The 24087-nt window shown below is 32.7% G+C and overlaps 6 protein-coding genes across 6 annotated transcripts; 4 read left to right on the top strand and 2 right to left on the bottom strand.

Moving 5' to 3' along the window:
* Positions 1-1592: 1592 nt before the first annotated feature.
* Positions 1593-2171, top strand: LOTGIDRAFT_56585 (hypothetical protein; the record flags this gene model as incomplete). Its single annotated transcript, XM_009067493.1, has 1 exon — positions 1593-2171. A coding segment is annotated over one exon (579 nt), but the record flags the coding sequence as incomplete, so codon positions are not given.
* A 1054-nt stretch (positions 2172-3225) lies between these two features.
* On the bottom strand, positions 3226-4004 carry LOTGIDRAFT_133270 (hypothetical protein; the record flags this gene model as incomplete). Its single annotated transcript, XM_009067512.1, has 2 exons — positions 3226-3560; positions 3857-4004. Coding segments are annotated over 2 exons (483 nt in total), but the record flags the coding sequence as incomplete, so codon positions are not given.
* A 1628-nt stretch (positions 4005-5632) lies between these two features.
* On the top strand, positions 5633-8130 carry LOTGIDRAFT_197181 (hypothetical protein). Its single transcript, XM_009067511.1, has 6 exons — positions 5633-5700; positions 6141-6189; positions 6349-6367; positions 6695-6829; positions 7471-7707; positions 7950-8130. The coding sequence occupies exons 2-6, from the start codon at positions 6187-6189 to the stop codon at positions 7982-7984; spliced, it is 429 nt and encodes a 142-aa protein (XP_009065759.1). The 5' UTR covers positions 5633-5700; positions 6141-6186; the 3' UTR covers positions 7985-8130.
* A 1836-nt stretch (positions 8131-9966) lies between these two features.
* On the top strand, positions 9967-11705 carry LOTGIDRAFT_133209 (hypothetical protein; the record flags this gene model as incomplete). Its single annotated transcript, XM_009067510.1, has 5 exons — positions 9967-10279; positions 10609-10695; positions 10894-11131; positions 11325-11376; positions 11616-11705. 5 exons carry the CDS (start codon positions 9967-9969, stop codon positions 11703-11705), a joined length of 780 nt encoding a protein of 259 aa, XP_009065758.1.
* Positions 11706-13513: 1808 nt separating this feature from the next.
* On the bottom strand, positions 13514-17724 carry LOTGIDRAFT_197176 (hypothetical protein). Its single transcript, XM_009067509.1, has 8 exons — positions 17539-17724; positions 17011-17172; positions 16646-16764; positions 16138-16293; positions 15625-15729; positions 15165-15374; positions 14612-14819; positions 13514-14309 (listed from the first exon to the last, which is right to left on the bottom strand). Exons 2-8 carry the CDS (start codon positions 17085-17087, stop codon positions 14213-14215), a joined length of 972 nt encoding a protein of 323 aa, XP_009065757.1. The 5' UTR covers positions 17088-17172; positions 17539-17724; the 3' UTR covers positions 13514-14212.
* A 246-nt stretch (positions 17725-17970) lies between these two features.
* LOTGIDRAFT_197173 (hypothetical protein) lies at positions 17971-21855 on the top strand. Its single transcript, XM_009067508.1, has 7 exons — positions 17971-18209; positions 18484-18602; positions 18771-18926; positions 19248-19352; positions 19704-19913; positions 20437-20644; positions 20933-21855. Exons 1-7 carry the CDS (start codon positions 18100-18102, stop codon positions 21060-21062), a joined length of 1038 nt encoding a protein of 345 aa, XP_009065756.1. The 5' UTR covers positions 17971-18099; the 3' UTR covers positions 21063-21855.
* The last annotated feature ends 2232 nt before the right edge of the window (positions 21856-24087 follow it).

Raw genomic sequence — 24087 nt, 5'->3', positions numbered from 1 at the left:
CATGAAAGGGCAAATGTCCATAGATATCAAAGGCATCCATAAAGTATTAATCGAAGATTGAAATTTGAGATCAGTTTCTGAGTTCGGAATTTTGGAAAACATATGATCTTTATTTAATTTGTTTCCTTTGTTTTTCAGATTTCATACTAACAGACATGTTGGAGATATTAGGAAATCCTGTTACAGCATTGATGATTGGTATTTTGTGTACATCTATACTACAACAGCCAAAAGTCATCCTTACGATTGTAATTGCCCTTGTGTCCCAAAACCGTAAGTTTTCTATTGTAATCCTGCACCGTCCCCTACAAAATTCCACATCGCTTGTGCATGAACTGGAACAGTAATGGAAATCATTCTGAGTACTTCGTACCTATGCGAAGTTGTTGTGATATTTGAAATTTTAACAGAACATTAATTAAAGCTTCCATGTTTTATTAACCAGATTATTCTTTGTTTCAGATATCCATCCATTGGTTGCTATACCTGTATTAATGGGTATGAATATTGGATGTTATTTTACCCCTATACTAGTATCACTAGTATTGTTTTATGAAAGATCTCGGTTTAAACAGAGTATCTCTACAGCTTTGTCAGTCACTATCGTATCTTGTTTAACTACAGCCTTGCTATTACCACTAGAATTCGCCACAGGTAAGTGTTTCTTTTTTGTTAGCAGCACGTCAGAGACTGTTCAGATCTCCTACCACCTTCCTAAATAGTACAACCAATGTTTGCTCAAAAGCAGTGGGGCATTTCATCAGCAATGCTATAGGATTCTAGGTTTTATGTTAACTTTGTTTGGTTTTTCAGGTTTTATGTATGAATTAAGTAAATGGTTAACGATACAGACTGTCACAGTAGAAACATATCAACAATATGGTCTGGTACAAGGTTTTCTCAAACCAATAACCGATTACATCCTAAAGGTAAGAAAATATATTAATCTGCTGTCGTACTTCATCATAAAGACAATTGTACTATCATTCATAAAAAATAAAAAAAAGTATTATCATTTGTCTAGCTTGTCATAAGATTCTTGTATATGAAATATCGGTTATCGCTTGCTATATCATATTTCAAATTTCGCTTGGTACGAACCAATTTGCTAATATTAAGTTTCATGGTCGCTTATGGTAATATTCTGATTTGCAGACTGAGCTGAATAGCAGTGTCACAGTAGATAATGGGACACAGTCAACCAACTTCCAGATAGAATGTAAGTATTACTCTTGTCATGTGAAATTACAGCATCGTCATTTAGGCTGCTACATCGATAGCTAGATGTTATACCAATTTAAGAAACGATCATCATAGATCAGCTCAGCTCATCCTTCTGGAGGAGTCATGGAGTCCTTCAAAGAATCAAACAAAGTTCTTGTTTTGTAATCCAATGTATCCACTCTGTTTCAGGCTCTGGTATATTTAATGGTTTAGATGTTAGTTGTTTTGGAACGAGTTGGATCCTTCTCATCACAACTATCATTCTTGGTGTCACATCAATAATAATCATTACCATTCTTGTCAATCGTGAAGAGAAGTCATCTGATAGTTTTACTCTGATACCAGAAACCAATTCTAAACAGTACTGTTCCTATCTGAAAGGCTACGTCATCATTATCATGGGATGTGTGATGACCATTGTTGTCCAAGACAGTGTTTTGTTAACCGGCACTATTGTACTCCTTCCTGCTTCCAGATTTATCAACCCTGACTATCTTTATCCATTTGTACTTGGATCAAATGTTGGTGCTGCTCTTAGTCTACTGTTTACCGCCATGTCCGATCCTGTCACATCACAGGTTGCCTTCCAAATAATATATTGTCACTTGATCTTCAGTGTTTCCAGCTTCGTACTATTTTATGTGATACCATACAGCAGTAGGATACCTTTACTGTTCGCCGAGGTGTTGAGCAAGAAGTTTTCCAAACACCGTTGGTTTGCCTTTGGACTCATCACAGTTGTGTTTTTTGGTTTGCCTGCTGTTACTTATGGACTTTCTCTTGCAGATCAACACTACGTCATTTCATTCTTATCCGTCCTGGTCCTTATTTCTTTGGTTGTTTCTACCATCAGTTTTATGCAAGCTTACGCACCATCATGTCTGCCTCTGTGTATGAAAACCTGGGAATTTCTACCGGAATATATGCGATCCTTAGAACCATATGAAATTTGTGCTAAAAAATGTTTCCAATTCATCGCATCGAACACACCCAGTCGATTCAATGGTACTGCCAGCCCAGATCAATCAGCTATTAAAGATTATCACCAATCTGAAAAACTTAAGGATGTTTATGTAACCATTCCTGAATCCCACTCCTGCTGCTGTTGTTCATGGTTCGTTCCAACAAAGTTGTACACCAAATATAGCCTTACTGCTCCAACACAGACCTCTACCCCAAAGTGTCCACCTAAGCCAACAAAGACACCAGTTTTAGTGAACTACAGTAAACCACAGGGAACAGAAGAATATGAAAGTGAACTTATGGATACAATCTGTAATTATGATCCTAGAGAAGCGCTCAACTTTGGTACCCTTGGTTTTGAAGACGAAACGTATTCCTCCAGTGAAGAAGCATCTGAAGATCCATCTGATTTTACCAGAACAGTATCTACAGAGTCTTCGTCATCATCATATTCCTTTGCATCCATATCCGGTGATACCCTTCATTTGTTGCATTATGAGTTTTGACAATGGGATTTTACATAAAGTGGATGTGCTAAACTTGGATTATGTGTGATAAATTTGTATTGACCTGTATGTTATTTCGGTTTAATATTGGTGCATAAGAAGTGATTTTATCTGAAGATTATATGTTTCTGAAATTAGGTGGATAATAATTTTTATATACATGTATTATAAATAAATGTCATTGTTGTAATCTTATTTTCGGTCTTGCTATTTTGGTATCGATATCAATTATCTATGCAAATCAAAAAAGTCCAGATGCATACACAATGGAAAAATCCATTTTGAATAATATAATGGTGATGAATTTTTTATTTCACGAAAATTATAACAGACTTTTAACAATACCATAATGAACATACTAGATCTATATCAGGAATCGAAATATATTTATTCAGTCATGGTTTTGATGAACTCTGAAAGAGAATTAAAAGTCGAATGACTTACACAGGTTGTAATAATTGTAAACAAGGTACACATTTTGTATGTATTATCATTGTCCAAAGTACAGACGTGATACGCTGTCAGAAGCATTTCATAGCAAGAAATACATGAACAGTATAGGAGCCATAAGGTTCCCCGAATTCCTCTGATGTGACTCTCCGGGAATGCCAAGATGTAACTCACCTCTATAATTAATTCTACCAACTCCATCTATATCAGCTTCTCTGATCATTTCATCAACTTCTTCATCAGTTAATCTTTCACCAAGATGTGTCATCACATGTCTTAGTTCCATAGCACTAATAAACCCCTGTCCATCTTTATCAAAGACTGCAAAGGCTTCCATAACCGTTTCAGGTGATTCTTGATGTGATAAAGTCTTGGCCATGTAGGTAAGAAATTCTGGGAAGTCAATTAAACCATTTTCTGAAAATTGAAACGAAAGGGAAATTCGGTTTTAACACGGACATAAGTAAATGAGTAGGAGAGTCATATATTGCCTCCTTAATGAGGAGAGCCAACATGACGATCGATCACAACAGATTGGTACATAATCATGGGAAGTCGTTTATAATGCCTAGGTCTGCTAGAAAGTTCACACCACGATGTAGGACTGAGGGAATCTGATAAAATGATCACAAGAAGAGGAGTCTTTAAGAGCAAATTGTATTGTTTACTTCTAAATTCTACCAACAGAGCACTGAATGGCACAACAAACTTACTTTCTTCTACGTCTTTGACCATATGACTTAATTCAGCATCTGTGATGGTCCCACCTAGAGATCTTATAACAGTCCCCAATTCAATCGTTGTTACCATTCCATCGCCATCTCTATCAAATAGAGAGAATGCTTCCTGAAATTCTGCAAAATGATTTGAAAATTATCAAGTAATGGATTACAACTGTAGTTGATCTGCTTCAGGAAGCTTCTGTGCCATAGTGGCCTCTTCAGACGATACTTTTCCGTGATTATGCTTTGGAATGACTGATTTGGTTGAGAGTGGTCAGATTTTCTTGAGCTGTCTCGGTGAACGTCGCTCACAAGTAGCTCACTATCACATTAAGTGTTGTGGTAACAATGGCTGCTTAATTTTTTGATTGTTATCATTGTATACATATTTCACCATAACCTAGCAATTTATCTATTTTAATGATAACTCATAATCTGAAAGTAAGTATTACCACAGTTTGCGACTAGAAACCTACCTGCTATTTTGTCTTCGCTGAACTGGACTTTACTCTGAAGCAAACAGATACTAAATTACATCATATATCTCACAAGATTCATAAATGAACACCCAAACAGCGAAATAATCTTAACATCCTCAAATTCAGACCAATGATAGTTGTGAGACATTCAAATCTGGTCCAGGACATAGACGAATAGAATAGAATAAACAGAAATTCTACATACCATTGTTTTATATTCAGTGATTTTTACCATGTGCATAGATAATAGAAAGGTTTGGTCGACTTTTATCACTTCTTATCATATTGGTTTTCTATTATTGTGATATTTTAGTACATTATCTTACTAATATTTAATTATCACATTGAATGTAACGGCTGTAAAATCATGCTCGCGTCTACAATACATATTCTCTGCATGTTTACTCTGTAGCCCACTTCCGCTTTATTTTTTCGCAAGGCAAGATGCTTCTCTTGTCCACACTTTTATGTCTTTTACCTGCCAGCTTGCTTATTTATCTCGTTCCCTTTCCAATGCTTCCCGAAAAAATATTGCCCCACTGAAAATTCTGACAACCGACCAATTCCATTTCTGCAACTGTAGGTTATATAAACACCATACACAATTGCCACTCCTGATATATTAAGTCTGACCACGGGCCTGCAACCAACCAAACTTCTTTAAACATTGATCAATTAGTCTTTTTATGAGCGTAATAAATCGGTTTTGAATGAAGTAGTAAACAAAAAGATAAAATACGATTGATCATTTATTCATAAATAGGTCCTACATTATTATTATCACTTTTATTAGTAATATTTTTCAGATCATAACACTAGCGTACGGAGTAACGGACTAATAAATAGATATTCCAGGAGGTTGATCGTATTAATATGAACGCAGACGGCTTCCATATACTATAATTGTAGTTTGAGGGATATTCGAACCCACAAAATCTGATTGCCCGATTCAAACGTTAACACGTAGGTAGGTTTATATTTTCTTAGATTAGTTTGGATTATTTTCCTACTGACATCGACATTATTCAAATTGTCAAAGAAATGAAATAGCAAATAAGTGCTCTGTATCTTTAAATGTACCTTTAGGATGCACATTAGGATAAAGCAAAAATAAAATACACCTTTCTAATCGAAATAGGTGGAGTAACCTTTCCCGCAAGCAATCAAGCAATGAACTGTCACGATGTTTGTTATCCTTTTATTCATCCTAAACAAGGAAAAGTGACCTAAATAAAAGTGGTAGGACAAGATTGTTTAAAACTTGATATAAGTATGTAGATATACGATGCTCTTTCATTCGTGACAAACACGATATTTTATCTTCAAATATTTGATTTCTTGTACATATACTTCAAGGTAAGTTTGAATTTTACTTAACAATTACTTATTTTGGCTCTATGGAATGAAACTTTTAATGTCAAATCGGTTATTCATAAAGTGTATTTCCTTAATTGTTCTCAAAGAACAAATAAACAAATAAACCCTCTGAACCAGGCTTTAAAATAATTCAAATGTTCATTTCATTATGCTTAACAGCTATAATACAGGATGTGCTTATCCTCTATGGGATAGCAACCTTTAAAATTTTTGTGCCTTTGGTTGTTTGTTGTGGATATTGTTCTCGCGTACAAAATATGTCATGTGTCATATAATCCCGCTAGTATTCAAATTTGAAGTGATTGAAGATCTTATCAAAAAGTAAACATACGTGAGATATAGATACAATATACATAAAAGTAATGCAGTTAATCATAAAAAATTGCATAATAAAACTTCCACGTTCCTGTATTTTATAGGTAACTGAATATATCCACAAGCTGCTTAGATCCATCTGTTTTGAAAATGGTAAGTTTAGAATCGTATTTTGTATTGTCTCCCTTCCGTTGGAAGTAGTTTTATAATAGCAGTATTAACAGAATGGACAGAATAATAATATATACACTTAAGAATTGTTGCAAACGATGATGATATTCCGTATTATTTATATATTCTGTTGCATTTCAGAGTCAGGCCGAGATAACAGGTTAGAATAATCAAATTTCATTTCTGAGTCTAGGCTAAATTTTATCTTTTATCGCCAGATCCATGATGTGTCCTAGCATGTTCTGTTTTTTTTTTAACTTTAACAGAAATAAGATAAATCTTAGCTTATCTGACACTGATTTGTCCCAGTTATCGGAGCACATTGTTATGTTTTCGAATTGCTTTATGCAAACTTATCATAATCTCATGAGGGACTATAAATCCATATTTAGATAGTAATTGCACCACGATCCCATCCACATGATCTTCTCTCATCAACAAAGGGGTTGATCTGTTTGGAATGAGTGTTCAACTTCTGTAATTCTAGAGGCATTTAAACTGTTTGATAGTGATGGCGATGGGTATATACCACCTAATGAAATAGGAACTGCTGTCAGAGCATTAGGTCATATAATAACAGATACAGATTTATATAACATGATGAAGAAACTTGGTGTTGGTGGTAAGTTCTTACAGTCTCATTTTCAGCTCCCCCCAGCCACTGGCTATAGTCGAACTCTTGGTGACAGTCATTGTCATAGTGATTTGATTTAGCAGTCAAGCTAGTGGATTAATGAATCAAGATAATGATAATCAGAAGTTATCGACTAAAAGTTAAGATAAACTTAAAATCAAGTCATCTTTGTCACTTAGTGTTACCCTATATCTTTTTGTTTTCCAAAATCGTATTAGGAGTAAGCACAATCACAGCAAATGGTCCGAAAATAGATCTCTGCGAAGCATGGTTCCCCTTGCTAAAACTGAGATCTCTCTAATGTCATTGGATGGATTGATCAATATTAGTATACTGAGATATCTTTCATGTTACTGGATAGATTGGCCGAGATAAGTTACCGAAATCTCGTCCATGCTACTGGGTAGTTAGGCTATATATTAGTTACTGAAATCTATTCCATATTACTGGATAGATTGACCAATAAATATTGCTTTACTGAAATCTCACTGGATAGACTGACCCATAAATATTAGTTTACTGAAATCTCTCTTACGTCTTCGATCGTCTTCAACTGCAATCTCCTTATTGCTATATAAGTGGTATAATTAAGAATATCATATGAAACATGTCCCACTGCCCATTTTCAGGTCGTGGAGTTGATTTCAATACTTATCGTAAAATGGTAGATTCTCTCAAGGGAGCTAACTATGCCAGACAATTAAAAGAAGCGTTTGCTACAATTGATAGAGAGTCTAGTGGTTATGTTGTAGCGACAGAATTAAGAACAATGCTAACCAGGCTTGGAGACAAATTAACAGACGATGAATTTGAAGTATTATTACAAGAGCTAGATGTGGACAGAAATGGTAGAATCAGAACAGACGGTAAAATACTTTCCAAGTTTCAACGCATGCTTTCCCAGAAGTCGGTTCAATACTAGTACAGGACCATATTCTACCTTCAGTGTTTCAACCTGGAATGCCCTTTGTCAGAATTGCTTATCTGGGGGCTGACATGGAAAAAGTTGAAAATAAACTCCGAGGAAGGCCATGGTCTCTTTCCTTATACTTGGCCTACTGTAGATTGTATAAAGCATATTAACATTTCTTTTAATTCTTCATTTCAGATTTCATACATCTTATTTGTTCTTCTGGTAGATAAAATCCGCTCGTCATTTCTAGTATTTTATTATAACCGCTAGATTGTTGTCATATTTATATAAGTTAATACCTAATGTATCTGTATGTTATGAATTAAATGATAAATCCACATAACTCGGTAATTGAATTAAAAAGTACAGAGAAGTGCACATTCTTATGAAATATTGTCGAATTTATCCATGTTCAATACCGATTTTCAAAGACATCTCAATATGAGATAACTATTTATAGTCACGCTAACATGAAATGAAAGTCTTCTTTTACACGAGGTCGACGAATAATACGCAGTATCTTCTTTCTCTGTCTGATTAATTTATGCTTGAAGAAGACTTTTGGGGCATCTTATTATCAAGTGGTATGCCCGTAAGGCTACAGGGGTAAGGGTGTGGCATGTCCCTCCGATAAAATAGATTGCATCTCTGAATATAAACCGACCAATTCTATTACTGCAACATGGTACTATACACCATATATTACTTGCCCCTTCGGATATATATCCTGTCCCTCTGAACAAGTCTGGCTACGGACTGAAGTGATCCTTTTTAAATGAATACGAATGGACATGAAATTTAAAAAAAACAGTGTACATATTCATCAGTTGGATTTCCAGGTGCTATGACAAAAGAATAGAATATTTCCATTAAAAAACATAATTATCGTAACACGTTTTTAGGCATGTTTCAAAATTACTTCATGAATTATTACTTAGTATTAAGGATTTATTGGAATATAGAGAGATTCTGTTGTATACCTAACCAGAAGTTCACAGATGAACAAAGACTCATTTTGGCCGAGTTTAAAATTTCAGTGTTTTGGTCCTAAGAGGTAGTATACTTTTAAGCTAGTTATTGGCACATGTTAAACAACGTGTCTTACATTTTATATTATATGTATATCTAAATATTTCTATTTCACTCTATTCGATATATTGACCACTATTTTATCAGAGAAAATATTTTATTATTGTATATGTATATTCATCTTATACAATCTGAATTTCGCAACTAAAGTGCGTTGGTATTGATCTTTCCAGGATTATTAGCACCTATTAACAACTGTGAAAAATTGGGAAATTTAAAACTAATTTTTCGATTATATTCCACGACATACAAATGGCGACTTTAAAAATACCCTGAAGTCCACTTCTGACTGAACTGTTAGATTAAATTTCAGATTACGAGCTAAGTTAACCTTGGCTATTCATAAGTTTATGTAAATTTCATCCCAGAAGATTTGTAATACGTAGAAGGAACGTTTCCACCGTCAAGAGCTTAAACGTAAACACAAGTCACGAGTAACAAGTCTTAATAAAAAAAATCAATAAATTGTTTCTATGACAACCTCCAAGATCTAATATCAGGAACCGGTCGATTCTGCTTCTGTAAATTTTGATTTCATTGATTCATCGATTTCTGCTTTTAAATGACATTAAACCTTGTATGATATTATTAGTTATTACAAATTAACAAAGTATTGAAAGATTAAGACATAGTTAATTAATTAGACACCGGAGTTGATCACACCTCGTGTCCAGTTCAATACCATCACGACACTTATTATCATGAATATTGATTAGGCGTGGGTTTCCACAAGATTTCTGACGTCAACATCAGCCATTTGGATCCAGGCAGATTGAAGTGGACACAGTGAGGAAGATTTGAACAGAAAGTAATCAGGTATATATCACCCATTCTTGTTATTTGTTTTCTTCTGAATACCTTGTGGAATACTGTCAAAAAGATACTTTGTTTTTCTCCCAAGCTATTTCCAGACGCTGTACTCGTCACAATATGGTAGATAATTTATGCAACCTTTTTGCTTGTGTTTTCGTTTGGCGCATTGTTTTTTCTCGGTTATAGATGTACAATGAGAAAGTCATTTTTTCAGCTTTAAGTCGAAGATCAAACCCGAGTGTAGTTGTAAGTGTGTCTTGCGCTTTTTTCCAAGACGGTTTAATTTTTTTTTTTCAGAAAAGACGTCAAAATGAATATTTTTATCATGGCATGTGTTGCCATTGGTGTAGCAGTAGCTGATATGTCATTTCCATCAGGGTATGATACATATCTAGATTTAGCTAGGATGTATCGTATGAAAGAGTTAGCTAATCTATATGATACATATAGAGATAATGATGATCTAGAGAGTAGAAGTGTAGATGATGATGAATGGTTACAAGGTAATGGTTATGATGAAGGCTATAAGGGAGAACCATACACTGGTACCAATCTTCGTGATCAGGAACATCTTGAACAGAGTTCTCTCTATGGATATCAGTCTATGTCTGGTAAGTTTTTTGGTCATAATAAATCATTTGTGTACATCCGTAGGGAATTTGCTGACTTTTCTGGCGGCAGGTAGAAAACTGGACCATGTCTCCAGAGATATTCTGATTCTCTAAAGTCATTCATTGAAGCCGGTAACGAAATCAGATCTATGTACCACGTCTGGGGAACTGGTAAGATTTGTCGAGCTACATCCATTTATGCATTAGAAAACTATGTATCATGACCTGGTTTGATCTAGAAGCATTGCTCTCATAATCCAAAATCTTTACCAATAGAATATATACCCAAAATAACCTTTAGAAAGGTCAAAAAATAAAGTCTAATGTTATATTTATTCTAGGTGGAAACGATGGTGGAAAACAAAAATCTGATAAATCTCTCCCTGCTTACTGCAATCCTCCCAACCCTTGCCCAATTGGAAAAACAGGTAAGAATGAGTTTATTTGTCACAACCGATCTCTCCTGATTAACTATAATATTCTAACATCCAACAGAACGCAATTAAATGATCTCGCTTGATTTACGTTACATATTGAGAATATTCGGGATGTACATTAATAGAAGTGGATAATTTTGAGAATCTTCTTGATCATTTTCATTGAAGGAAACATTTTTTTACTTTCAGCTAAAGATAACTGTCTAGAAGGTTTCGTCAATTCCGCGGAGAATAATAAGAAACTATTAGATGAACAAGAATGTCCCTGTGATACAGAACACATGTTCTCTTGTCCTGCTGGTGGTAACACTGTCAGCTCCAAGTCTCAAGGTGATGCTGTAGCTATTAATAAAGTTATGGATGAACTTCAAAAACTTGATGATGATTTGGTAGGTGAAAATTACTCAGATATAGTAGTTGTACATAAGTTTTATCGATAAGCTCGTTACGGAACTTTGATAGTAGTTGAGATCGGCGACAAGCCAAAGCACCCAAATTTAATGCATAAAATAAAGACGCCATTATACGTTCTTGCTGGTCAATAGTTAATCAAAACATCACTATACAATGTCACAAATGTGTATCTTATTTCAGGGTACTGACTTCGCTCCTAATGGAAGTAAAAGGGTAGCTGTTGTAGCTAAAAAGTCACCACATATGATCAAGAAAAGAGTACGTATAGTCTTATTACTTATTTACGTTATTTTATAGCTCTAACATAGAGAAGAAACTTAGACAGAAAAAACAGCGTCATCAATAAAGGCCTTAGACTCTGTGGTTAGGAACACCCAAGAATACTAATTTGGACAATCCACAGCAGTTCATTTTGTTTGAGCTTCTCATTTCTGGGATATTCTCAGATTGAGAATATTGGTTAACAGAATTATCAAATTTCACTTCTACTATTTCAGGAATCGAAATTCAGAGACGTTAAAAATCCATATTTACATGGACAACAACTCAAAAATATTGCCAAGAAATCTGGAACGAATCCATATTAAATTCGGATTAGGAGGAAAACTCAAATTCTAAAAGTTATTTATAGACAAAATTGACGTTGTCTCTGTGATAAGTTAACTTATATCAAAGATTGCGGCACAAATTACTTAAAGAATTATAAATACTTAAATTTACTTGTTCATAGTTTTATTATATTTTCGATATTGTTATTGTTAAAGACAAACTTCAGTATACAAACAATGTGATAAATAAACTGTGTGACTTTACTTTATGTGTTGTTATATAATTCTCTTTATATGTGAATATCTGTACAGTTTAGATATACTTGGAGAAACATCCGCATTAATAAGTATGATCTGCATTTATAGGTATGATCTGCATTTATAGGTATGATCTGCATTTATAGGTATGATGTGCATTTATAGGTATGGTGTGCATTTATAGGTATGATCTGCATTTATAGGTATGATCTGCATTTAAAGGCAAGATCTAATGAGGCAATAATCTTATGAAGTGTGACCTACTTATCTGGTAAAAGCAATACTCAAACAAAACAAGTCTTGTCCAAAATTGTATTTTTTTTTTTGTCAAATTGTATGCAATGTTGTATTATGCGTTCGTCAATGTTCATTATATTTTCTCTTAATGCATGTTAGATCATAGATCATAGGTTTTCTTTGTTCATTACCAAATGATGTTTCTCTTGGACGATCCTCTCCTACTTCCTTAAAGAACTTAATCATCAGTTGCAATAATAATCCTTCAATGGCATATTAGAAGCACAAGTTATAGATAAATTAAGACAAATTTATGGATAGACAACTTCTAGAATATTCATTACTATAAACCTTTCAATGTGGGTCTCACACCATCGTCAGGCATACAATAATGACATTTATATTCCAGAATACGGTATGAGAACCACATTGAGGCTTGAGAGTAATAGATATTCTAGAAGTAACCACTCAAAAAATTGTCTTATTTAGTTGTAATATAGTTGATATGAGAGGCTTGCATGTTAATATCAAGACCTAGAAGAACGTTATTCTGAATACTACACACAGAAACTTATGACAGACCTTTCAATGACCATCTTTAGAAATATTGCAGGGTGTAATAATCAGAATATATGAGATATCTGTGGGTAAATAATTTTTGGTTCTATTGCAATTAATATGTAACAAGATTCATTTTATTTGGTGAATTAAATATACGCCTTGTAGTTTGTACATAAGGCCCATAGAGATAGAAACTTTTTTCATTCCTCAAGAAGTTATTTTCAAATCATGATCTCAAACTGTAAAATAGGCACGTCTGATTGCTTTAATGTTGCTTGTGGTGAATAAAAACTAAAAAAAAAAGTGACTTCTTTTTCTGAAATTTTCCAACATGCGGAATAACTCATGAACTGAATCGCATTTTGAGTGTACACCGTGGTGATCTACTATAACTTTGGTTCAGAAGCATGATGATAACATAAGATTTTATGTTGACTATGTTCAATATCTTAATTGAAAGTAAATGTTTTGGTACTTTCCTGAACAGTCTGAATGGCATGGGGTAGATGGCATGGCTAGTCTGTCCCTATACTTGCTCCTAGATCTTACATTTGGTTACCTTCAAATAGAAATTATATAACTATTGTCTAGTTATATACATTATTCTAATTCTCTTTTTGGTTAACGGTTACACCCTTTAGTGGCCTGGAATGATTTTTTTCAGGAATCATCAATAATCATGTTCATAAGAACATATGTCTGAAGAAACCTGATATTCTATTTCATGGGTATCAAAAAATAACATTGTCTTGCCCAAAATTCTTTTGACTGCTACAGAAAAACATGAACAACAAAACTGTTATTAACTTTATTTTTCTTATGTTTTACTCTTTAACAAACAAAATCTTGGTTGATTAATTGATAGATGCTGTTAGTCTCTGACGCCCAGATCTTCAGCCAAAACTGTGAATTGAAAAAGATGGACTGGATGATGGAGGCTGATAATCTATATTTGTTCTTGAGAAATTTCTCCTTGGCAAAAGAAACTAACTGACATTTTACAATACAACACAGACTACATAAATACTGTTCGCAATCTGCTGGTGTGCTTCACTAATTCCATCTCAAGAGTAACCAAGCAAGTTTTAAAATTTAACTCTCAAACGTAAGGGAAATATTCTGCCATTCATTAACTCTCCAATACCACTAAGCAATCTGCCACAGATCATTGTTGAATTTGACTACTTCGTTATTTGTTACCCTTCAACTTACAGTTCTACCTAGGTCATTAACCACTTAACAATTTTCCATTGGTCATTGCTAAATTTGACCACTTATCACTATACTTAGGTCAATGTTCGTTTTGACCACTTAGCAAATGGGTTAAGATAGCTGTTATAAATGACAAGCTCAATAGAATCCTTTTGGTCTATTTGGTGAATCTATCAGTCACAAATTCCAGATAAACAACTGTAACACAGCACATCCTTATTGTTTATTATCCAATAGAAAGCACACAAGTATTTCAATTATTCTACTATTAATGAAGATCAAGTTAATCGAGTCCATTTTTCACTGGTTAACCACAGTCTTTTAGCATCTTCATCATTTAAAGCATTTTCTGAAATCTCTTTCTCTTCACAATCACTAAAAATAGTTTAAAGATGATTTGTTAAAACAGTAACATGAAATTACAGTGCTGCTGCTTTCTGATCGTCATTAAGAAAAAATATAACATGTAAATAATGGTGCCACTTGCGGGTAAACTGTTGATGAAATAAATATTTCGAAATATTGTTCCAGCTGTTTCAGTCAAAAATAATGTGACTATTAAAATTATTTCATTATTCAAATCAACTTTTGTTAGTAATGGCTATTTTCTGTACATGCTTATTATGATAAGTAAATATAATGTAATTCCACTACAAAACAGTCCTGTCAAAACTTACCTGAAATATTTACCAGACACATCCTGTAAACTAGGATCTAAAGCAGCAAACAATACTGTCTGGGCTGCTCTATCAACACTTTTAAACACAAAGAAATGAATTGGCCAGAAAAAGAAGCTACTAATCTTTGAATTATATAATCTTGTATGTCTCATGATTGCAGTTTTTGACATACCAGGATGTACAGCATTAACCGTGATACCAGTACCTGTAATGTATGAATAATTATCATGCTAACAAACCACAAATTAACCAATGCAGCTAAGTTACAGCTAATTTGGTAGCTTCAATCAGTGTGCAATGAGCAAATTTTGACAGAACAGCGGCAATAGCTCACTATTTTTCGATTTTCAACTGTTGAGGGATCTTTTAACTAAATGACTCAACACTTTTTCCATATTGCATTTCTGATTTACATTGAAAGCTAAATCTAAAATGAACATGCTTTTACCACAAAGGACAACAAAAATCAAGAAACCTTTTGTCAGTTAAAAGTTAAAAAAAATAAAAGTTGTCCCAACTCAGGAATAAGTAAACAGTAAAGCCTTCTCACCTTGTAATTTTTTTGATAATTCTCTTGTAAATAACATAAGTGCTAATTTACTCTGTGAATAAGCTACTCCTTCTTCATAAGAGTCTTCACTATTCAAATCTTTGAAGTTAATTTTTCCATTCACAAAAGCTGAACATGTCACATTTATAACACGTGATGGCACTGACCCTTTTAATTTCTCTATTAGTAAATTAGTCAGAAGAAAATGACCTGAAAGATGCAAAATATCATGATGCTGTTGGTTCACTATGGTAATTAAGGTTTATCCAGCAATCCTTGTGGTGCAGTAGTGAAAAAAAGCCTAAAATCATAATATGCCATTCAGGTAAAAAAAAATGGCACAAAGAAGTAAACATAAAAGTTATATATGATTTTTTCTAACAATGGATAAAATTTAAATGTAGATCTGGTAAGAAAATAAATTAGTAACAATGAAAAGCAAGAAACTATGTATGTATACCTAAATGATTGACCCCTAAATGCATTTCAATACCATCTTTTGTGAGAGTTTCAGGACATCTCATAACTCCAGCATTATTCACCAAAACATCAACATGTGTTTCTTCTGCAAATTAATAGTTTATATTTCTCAGTAAGTAATCTCCAAATCATACAATTTTCAACTGATTCAAATCAAGTCCGTTCGTTAAGAAAAAAAACGGCATGAAATGAAAATTTATGCCTTGCTTAGACAGCTCAAAATGTAGGATTTTATTCATTCTGTCTAGAGATAGCATAAGTTGTTTATTGTTCTTCACCCCATGAAATGAACTAGCAGTCCTTTACGATGTCATCCTCTATAACTTCGGTGACTGACAAGTTGAAACTATACCTCCACAAAGGACATGACTCTAGTGAACAAACTCACTGAGTCTTTGACTTTGGCACTAAACAGTCTATACAAACTATGTATGAATTATTCCAAGAAGAGCTGTTAGTAATTGTTAAATGATGTGATATAGTTTTTAAATACCTTTATTTATTTCCTCAGCAAATTGCCTAATTGATTTAATGGATGCTAAATCTAATTTTTTACATATTACTTGTACATTATAGGTAAAATTTATTATTTCTTTCTTGGCTGCAGCACATTTCTCCATATCTCTACATGCCAGTATAACTCTACCACCTAAAACACAGAACAGAAACCTGATAGAAAATTTAACATACAACTTGATTGTATTGTCAAATTAAGGTATTTTGTGGCAAACAAAACAAAGCCTGAATTTACCATTATATTAATTAAAGAGGATTTACAGCCAAACTTCTACAGACTTTTGTTGATACAAAATTATTATATGGTTTTTCTATAAACCTCGTTTTTGTTCAATAAGCATTACATACATTCTTCTGTCAGAAACAGTCCAAATTTCAAACTTTTCATCAGATTATTATTTCAAATAAAGTCAGTAAATGAACTCAAAATGATAATATTATAGTAAAAATTGTGTTTTAAGGTCATAAAATATTGCTGTATTTACCTTCTTTAGCAAAGTTAAAGGCTGTTTCTCTGCCAATACCTGAATTAGCCCCAGTGACAATAAATGTTTTACCTAAACAATTCTTTTTACCCTTATATTTTGATCCTCTTGAATAATACCTAAGTATAAAAAAAGTTATATCATTTCTAAGGGTCTAACAGAAACTAAATCCAAATATGTGGAAAAATTACATAGTTTTAAAATTGAGATCAATGTTGTAAATTTGGTATGGAAATACAGGTATAGTATGTTACTAAAGAGTTATTACATACTCAGTGTAGCCTCAATAGCAACATACCAGACAATAAACTATACGCACCCATACGAATCACCCTCATGTTCAACACACTCATTGAAGTACTTACTTTATAGCACCGCAGAAGGAAACAGCAAAGCCAATCACACCGTAAACGGTATATTTAGGTGGGATTCCAAGAGGCATTTTTTTAAGGCTCAAAATCCAATAATGTATTTCAAATCAACACGCTCAAAATCACCATCAAGCCAAACTGTTGAAAAGTTCTGAACTGAAAAAGAAAAGTTAAATGAATCATATCAAAATACTAGAAAATGCATAAATATAGGTAATAACATTTCAAAATATAACGTCTACATCTTTCAACATTTCACACTGTGTTCACTTATTGCTACATTTCGTAGCATAAACACATAAACGTGAAGGTTTATTGAGACGAGTCTCAATGAAAGCACTGGCCTAAGTCACAGAGCAATAGATAAAGTTTGTGTGTGTGCCTTTTGAACTAAAATCATGCTAATGTCCAACTAATTTTCACATAATTACGGTGTGAAGGTGGGAGACATTCACATTATTGTGATGACCATTAAGTGTAAATGATTTACAACTAACATTACTTTAACAGAATTATATTTGCCTCATTTAACAATGCCCATAATTTCGAATAACATTACACATTTGGCGATAGATTCATTAATATTAGTGTCAAATTGTCATTAATTTTCATTCATTTTTGTTCATACATCTTAATTGCTAAATTGAACTGAAGGTTAAAGATTGTTTTCTTTTTTACAACTTATATGTCCACGCTTCATCCATCACTGGTTAATCTTGACAATCTAAAGCAGGCAGAGTTATCTCTTTTTTTTTTTAGTCTATCGTTCGAGTTGCCAATAATTTAGTGTTAAATAATTTTGTGGTCATGGGAGATTGAAAGCAAATTATAGGTTGTCTTAAGTATTACAGAAAAAAAAAATCTACTGTAGAAAATCTCATGTTGAAAGCTAGCCACGATACCCATGATGGGCCTTTTTTTTAGGTTCAAGCTAAAATACCTAAAGCACGTTCGAACGAAGGTATAGGTCCGGAAGATCGAGGCTATTCAATTTTCATATTTATTTCCCTTGTATTGCGAAAGAAACAGGTTTTAAGGATTTGTGTCAAATCTTTCCCTTCATTAACCGAGAATCCTAAAAGTATGGGTAATCAGAAGCTTCTTCCTGAAGGATTTCCAGATCCTGACGCAATATTTACATCTTGGTATCCAATCATAATTGCTGTTGTATGTGGTGCACTTTATGCAATCAGGTATTTGCTTTATGTTTATATTTCTTATTCTCATTAATTAGCATTTTTAGCTAAATGTATGTTAGTCATAAATGTAGTGTAATTGTAATGTAGCCTGTATTTGGGTTAAAATGATGATGTGGACTAATCTTTCTTGCAATATTCAGACAATTCAATTTTTGTAATGAATCTCTTGATTGACTTAATGAACATCTCTTGCGATTTTGTGATGGATTTTGATTCCAGTGACATTGGGTAAGATTCTCATAAAAGTCTGTGTGTTTCTATTTTTTAGGCAATATCTACGTGGTCCTAAATGTATGGGAACTGCAGATTTAAAGGGTAAAACAGCAATAGTTACTGGAGCTAATACAGGCATTGGACAACATGTAGCTTTTGATTTAGCTTATAAAGGTACAAATTTCCTATGTCAGCTAGGTTGTAAACATATAGTTTGATTAACAGAATTGTCTAGTCTACCTACAAATGAATTATACCTTCTAGTGCAAAAATATTTTTGTTAATATTAGCATGCAAACATGTCATAGAAATATAAGTTTTAACTTTATTTTCTTCTTGCAGGTGCAAAGGTGATTCTAGCTTGTAAAAATTTAGAAGCAGGCCAAGAAGCAGTAGATGACATTAAAAAACGATCTCGGAATGAGAATGTTAAATTGATGAAGTTAAATTTAGCATCATTTGTGTCCATTAGAGATTTTGTTGAGGAATTTAAGAAAAGTAAGTTAGATTTTGGAAACTTCAGGGATAGTGTTAGGGTTCATATATTTGTATTTTTACCTGGCATTACATTTCTTTGTACGCAATCTTTAATCTTGTATTTATTACAAAGCTGATTTTGAAAATTTTGCTTCACCTGCTGATCGAGTTCAATTACAGCTATCGACACTCTGATCAGAAGTTGATGATATTTATCAGATATTCACCGGATTTTATGACCAATGTAGTCATGATATGAACATAATGTCAATCTATAAGTAGTCTATACTATCATGATTTGCAACATCCATCGAACTATATTACTCTCTTATTATTTTGTAGACGAATCCAATTTAGATATTCTAGTCAACAATGCTGGGGTCATGATGATGCCTTTTATGGAAAGTGAAGAAAATTTTGAAATGCAATTTGGAGTAAATTATCTTGGTAGGTTGCTTTTAATTTCTGTTACAGTAGTTTCTAAATTGTTTTCGGATTTCGTAATGAATCCTGTTTCATGATATTTGAGGCAGAATTTGCAGAAGATTGAAGCTTATTGCATGAATAATTTGACTGAAATCATTATTATTGAGATGTTCCAATGAACATATGTGCTTAAAGCACTTGAGTATTTTTAAGTTGATAAAAACTATTATTCCTATCTCTGTATATTTCAAGAATAATCAGAAAAGTATTTAAAAAATAGAAGGTTTGAAAGATGTAATTTAGATCTTTGAGGAAATTATTCACTACTTTTTTTCATTTTGTTAGAAATTTGTTATCATTGTTGTATTACAGGTACCTTTCTACTAACTGAACTATTATTAGATGTACTAAAGAAAACTAAGGGAAGTAGAATAATAAATACTATAGCATCTGCTGTAAATCTAGGTGATATAAACTATGATGATATTAATCTGACTAAAGATTATTCACCTGGTAAAGGGTTTGCTCAGAGTAAATATGCTCTAGCTGTTTACTCTCTACATCTAGCTGATAGACTGAAAGGTGAGAGGATTAATCTTATTAAAGTTTAGAGTGAGAACTGTTGTGGCTCAGTGTGTAAGAGTTTGTTTGTTCAACTAAGGGTCTACGGTTCATCCATACATAGGTTGAGACACTTCCTTAATTATTTTTCTAACCCCTTGTAATTAATGCTGGTCAAAATGAAAAAGGTGTATAATCGATTGAATGAGACAATAAGCCAAAGACACATGTGCTACAGGCTGTACATGTTAAAGATTCCTGATTCATTTCTTAAATATTTAGATCGCTTTACTTTTTATTTCACATTTTTTCTTTGTATAATTACATGTATGATCTGAGGAAATTCTTTGGTAAACTTAAAACTTATTATGACCATACAAGTTAATATCTTTTTTTTTCTAGAATATTTTAATATTTTAATTAGCTAATCCAATCATGGATGTCTAATGAAGTCACCCTCATAGCCAAATGCAAAGCCTTGCTCTTCATTAGAACAATCGAGAGCAAGAAAGTTGAATGTAAAACTCAAATATTATTATTTCAGATTTTGGTGTAAATGTTTATTTGGTAAATCCTGGAGTAGTTAACTCTAATGCTCATCGTTATATGCCTTTTAGATCCAATAAATTCTTATCATTTGGTTTCACTGTACCAATGTATTTTTTAATGAAATTGCCTGAAGATGGAGCTCAAACTACTATCTATTGTTCTACTGCTCAAGATTTAGACAAAGTAACTGGAAAATGTTACAAGTAAGTGATTTTTTTTTTACTAAGGATCTCTATAATTAAGATTTCTTTAGAATTGAACCAAATCGAAATTATTTTGCTTTGTCATTAGTTATAGTTTGCTGTCATCTGTTCTAAAGTAAATAAACATTCATAACTTTCAGTGTTTGCTTAATTTCTAGATGTCGGTAAATGCCACAAAAAAATATAACTGAAGTAAAGCACATTTATTGAGGTGATAGGTCCTAGATTGCATGATGTTGATGATCACATTGTGAATTTCGAAATTATAGTGTTTGTTATATTTTTCAGAGATTTAGCTGAAGTACAATTAGATGATAATGTAACTAACATAGAACACAGAGAGAAACTTTATAAACAAACATTGATATGGACTCAACTTAAAGACCAGAAGAAAAAAGCTCTGGAAACTGATATATAAAAAAAAAAACAATTTGATCTGTCAACAAATAAGAATATTGTAAGGGACCATTATTGTATAAATATTGTATTGTTAAAAAAGTGAAATGCCCATTTAAATGTGTTACCATGAATATGCATGAGCAGCTTATGTATATTTTGTTAAGCTGTGGTCAATCAGTATACTGTTTGTATTTTATGTTTGGAAAAATTACTTATGTCTTAATTGTTTACAAAGTATATATCATCAAACTTGTTGATATCATTTGATTTCATATCGTTTTCTATTTTATTTTTTGATATTTTTTATTTAGAATGTAGATTTATGTACATATTGGTTGTGTTAACTCAACAGCATTTATTGAAAATGAGATTTTAATTTTGTCAATATTAGAATGTTTAGAGATTGTAACTTTGATATGTAAAATTTTCATCACCAAAGTCATTGTAAATTTTTATTGAATGTATCTTTTACTTCTATGTATTTACTTGATCAAACTGAATTTGATTTAAAAGGGGTGATTAGAAAACAGAGTGCACTAAAGCCTATTACCTATTTCGGTATATTAAAATACATGACTGTAAAATACTGATATAGTTTTAAAATTTAGTATCTATTTAAAATGAAAGATTTTTGTTTTTAAAGTTTATAAAGAGAGGATTATTTAACTATACATTCCTATTGGTTTATGTGTTGTTATAAAAGATCTGATTTAGAGTAATTGAATGATATATAGTATAATTGTTTATATATTGAATTATGTTATAAATTATGTCTATGCAATCTCCTAAAAGCAATAAAACTTTTTTTTTGTATGCATGTTTTTCAATGACGGTGAAAAAAGGGTTTTTGACTTTTGTGTGTATCATGGACACTTATTGCTGCTTCTAATTGCATTATTTTATTTTCTTGACTCTAGATAAAAAAAAAAATGATATAAACATCATTAGATCCCAAAGGAATTCTGGGGAGGAAAATGTCCCTAGAAGTGCCACAATACAGTTTTGATGATTTTATTTAAGATAATACTGATACAAACAAGTCATTATTCTCAGAAACATTTCTTGAGGTGTCATATTCTTCTAGACAATGTGTCAAATTATATATTATTATTTGACATGTAAGATAACACAGACTTGACAACTAGCCTATTACTGGTAAAAAACAAGACATGTGGCAAGTTGGTCTTATAATCATCATTATAACCTATTTAGCCACTGAGAGACCATTTATTTCAACTTTTACACCTCAATAATTTTCGAATATTCCAATCAATTCATTTTAGGCCTAATTAAGTTTAATACAGACATTCTTACATGAGGACCAGGTAAAAAAAAAAAAATGAGCTTCATTAGCTTATGAAGCACAACCACAAGCTGAAATTTATTTTTTATAAAACTGGATACTTTACTAACGATATACGCTACACTGTTCTGGGTCCATGTAAGTGATGCGGCCAGAATCTCTGCTATTTCTAAGAAATGTGCCATTGTTTTAATTCATTTGCGACAGATACAGTGTGGACTAATTAACTAATGAAAGCTTTATGGATCATTGCAACAGACTGTGTTATGACCAGACATGAAATCTTCAATATCGATTCAAATTCAACACACGAATCGTTAATTAAATCAATTTAAAAGTTTGGATGTTAACACCTTTAATCAATCAGTTTGACCTTTACGGATGACCTCTAGATTCCAGGTCACGACTTCATTAATGGCGAGGAACTTGGTGCCATCTGGCACGATCTTACTGGGGTGGTCTGACACCAACAGTTTAATAAGATATTTTAATGCTCTGCTATGTTATCTCTACTTAACTGATACTATGGAATTTAGAAATTGAGGTGAGCCATTTAAGTAGCCTATATTCCAATTATCTTCTGTTCCAAATATTGGCACGTGGCATCCATCAATTGTATGTGTTGAATTTGGCGGGAAATAAATGAAAGCTAATTGATATTGACACTTGAACCAGATATAATGTGTTGAAGGTGTTATGTGGGTCTGAGGTTATAGGCACCGTCATCTCTGATAATGTAGAAAACGCATTCCTCATGTTTCCCTCTAAACAATAAAAACGTGGTGGAAGCATGTGGTATAGGACTTGTGTAGGAAATGGATATCATCTATGATGCTTATGGTGCCAAGTCACGTTATATAGAAATACCAACTCTTTCATTGTAATGAAACATTAGAATTTGATCATTGGGTGATGAGGAAAATGAGTTGGAATCAGGCTAGGTTTTCTCTACAATTGTATGCAGGCTAATATAGGCCTTGATGTGCAAGTTTCAAATTTTTATATTAATATTCATGATAGGCCTAAAGTATTGAAATATAAGAACAAAGACAGTCTACTTTTGTCCTTAATTGAATGAGAAATTAATAAAATTATACTTTGCTTGACTTGGAGTTAGAGTTTTGAAGAACTTTTGAACCAACCCACCCTCCTTCCTTAATAATGCTGACATTGCAAGTGAGGGTTTTATAAGTATTCTTGCTCACTTCAACCATTTCTGTCACAAGATTTATTTTGAAGAAGTGTGCCAAGATCTCACTTGCAAATTTTCCTGCCTCTTTCATCAAGTTTCATAAAATCTTGGTATTGAATTTAAACTTGTAAATTATTGAACATTCAAATCATGTAGAAGGTATTATTTGTAGAAAGATGATAGCATGGTGTCTGTGTACATATAGTATCAACTAAGATTAGACATCACTAGACAACACATTCTCTTGTCAACAAAAAATTCTTCTATCAACTTCCTTATGTCAATAGTCAAGATTTTTACAAATCAACATTTAGAGTGTCTGGGTACACTTGTTCATACAATTGAAAAACAAAGATAGCAGGGGTAATGATATTATTCATTTTTAAAAGCACACCACATTAAGGTTTAGAATCCATAACTGAGGGACATATTGGTCAACAAAATGGTGTTTTTTCGGTCTTAGTACCTTAAAATTTGTATCTTATGGAATAATCAATTAGATTTATCTATCAAAAAAAGAGTGATATTGATTTACCTGTTTTTGCAAGT

Source organism: Lottia gigantea, assembly GCF_000327385.1.
Source record: "Lottia gigantea unplaced genomic scaffold LOTGIsca_83, whole genome shotgun sequence".
NCBI classification, from domain to species: Eukaryota; Metazoa; Mollusca; class Gastropoda; family Lottiidae; genus Lottia; species Lottia gigantea.
Note: the sequence above shows the minus strand (reverse complement) of the source record. Positions and strands in the feature narration are given on the sequence as shown.

Excerpts from the sequence above, each read along its gene's own strand:
- LOTGIDRAFT_197181 (XM_009067511.1), top strand. Across the intron at positions 6,830-7,470 it reads GAAGAAACTTGGTGTTGGTG|GTCGTGGAGTTGATTTCAAT; the intron begins GTAAGTTCTTAC and ends GCCCATTTTCAG. Across the intron at positions 7,708-7,949 it reads TGGTAGAATCAGAACAGACG|ATTTCATACATCTTATTTGT; the intron begins GTAAAATACTTT and ends TCTTCATTTCAG.
- LOTGIDRAFT_197176 (XM_009067509.1), bottom strand. The coding sequence starts at position 17,087 with ATGCCTCTTGGAATCCCACCTAAATATACCGTTTACGGTGTGATTGGC. Across the intron at positions 16,294-16,645 it reads CTTTAACTTTGCTAAAGAAG|GTGGTAGAGTTATACTGGCA; the intron begins GTAAATACAGCA and ends TCTGTGTTTTAG. Across the intron at positions 15,730-16,137 it reads TGCTGAGGAAATAAATAAAG|AAGAAACACATGTTGATGTT; the intron begins GTATTTAAAAAC and ends ATTAATTTGCAG.
- LOTGIDRAFT_197173 (XM_009067508.1), top strand. The coding sequence starts at position 18,100 with ATGGGTAATCAGAAGCTTCTTCCTGAAGGATTTCCAGATCCTGACGCA. Across the intron at positions 18,603-18,770 it reads TTTTGATTTAGCTTATAAAG|GTGCAAAGGTGATTCTAGCT; the intron begins GTACAAATTTCC and ends TTCTTCTTGCAG. Across the intron at positions 20,645-20,932 it reads GTAACTGGAAAATGTTACAA|AGATTTAGCTGAAGTACAAT; the intron begins GTAAGTGATTTT and ends TATATTTTTCAG.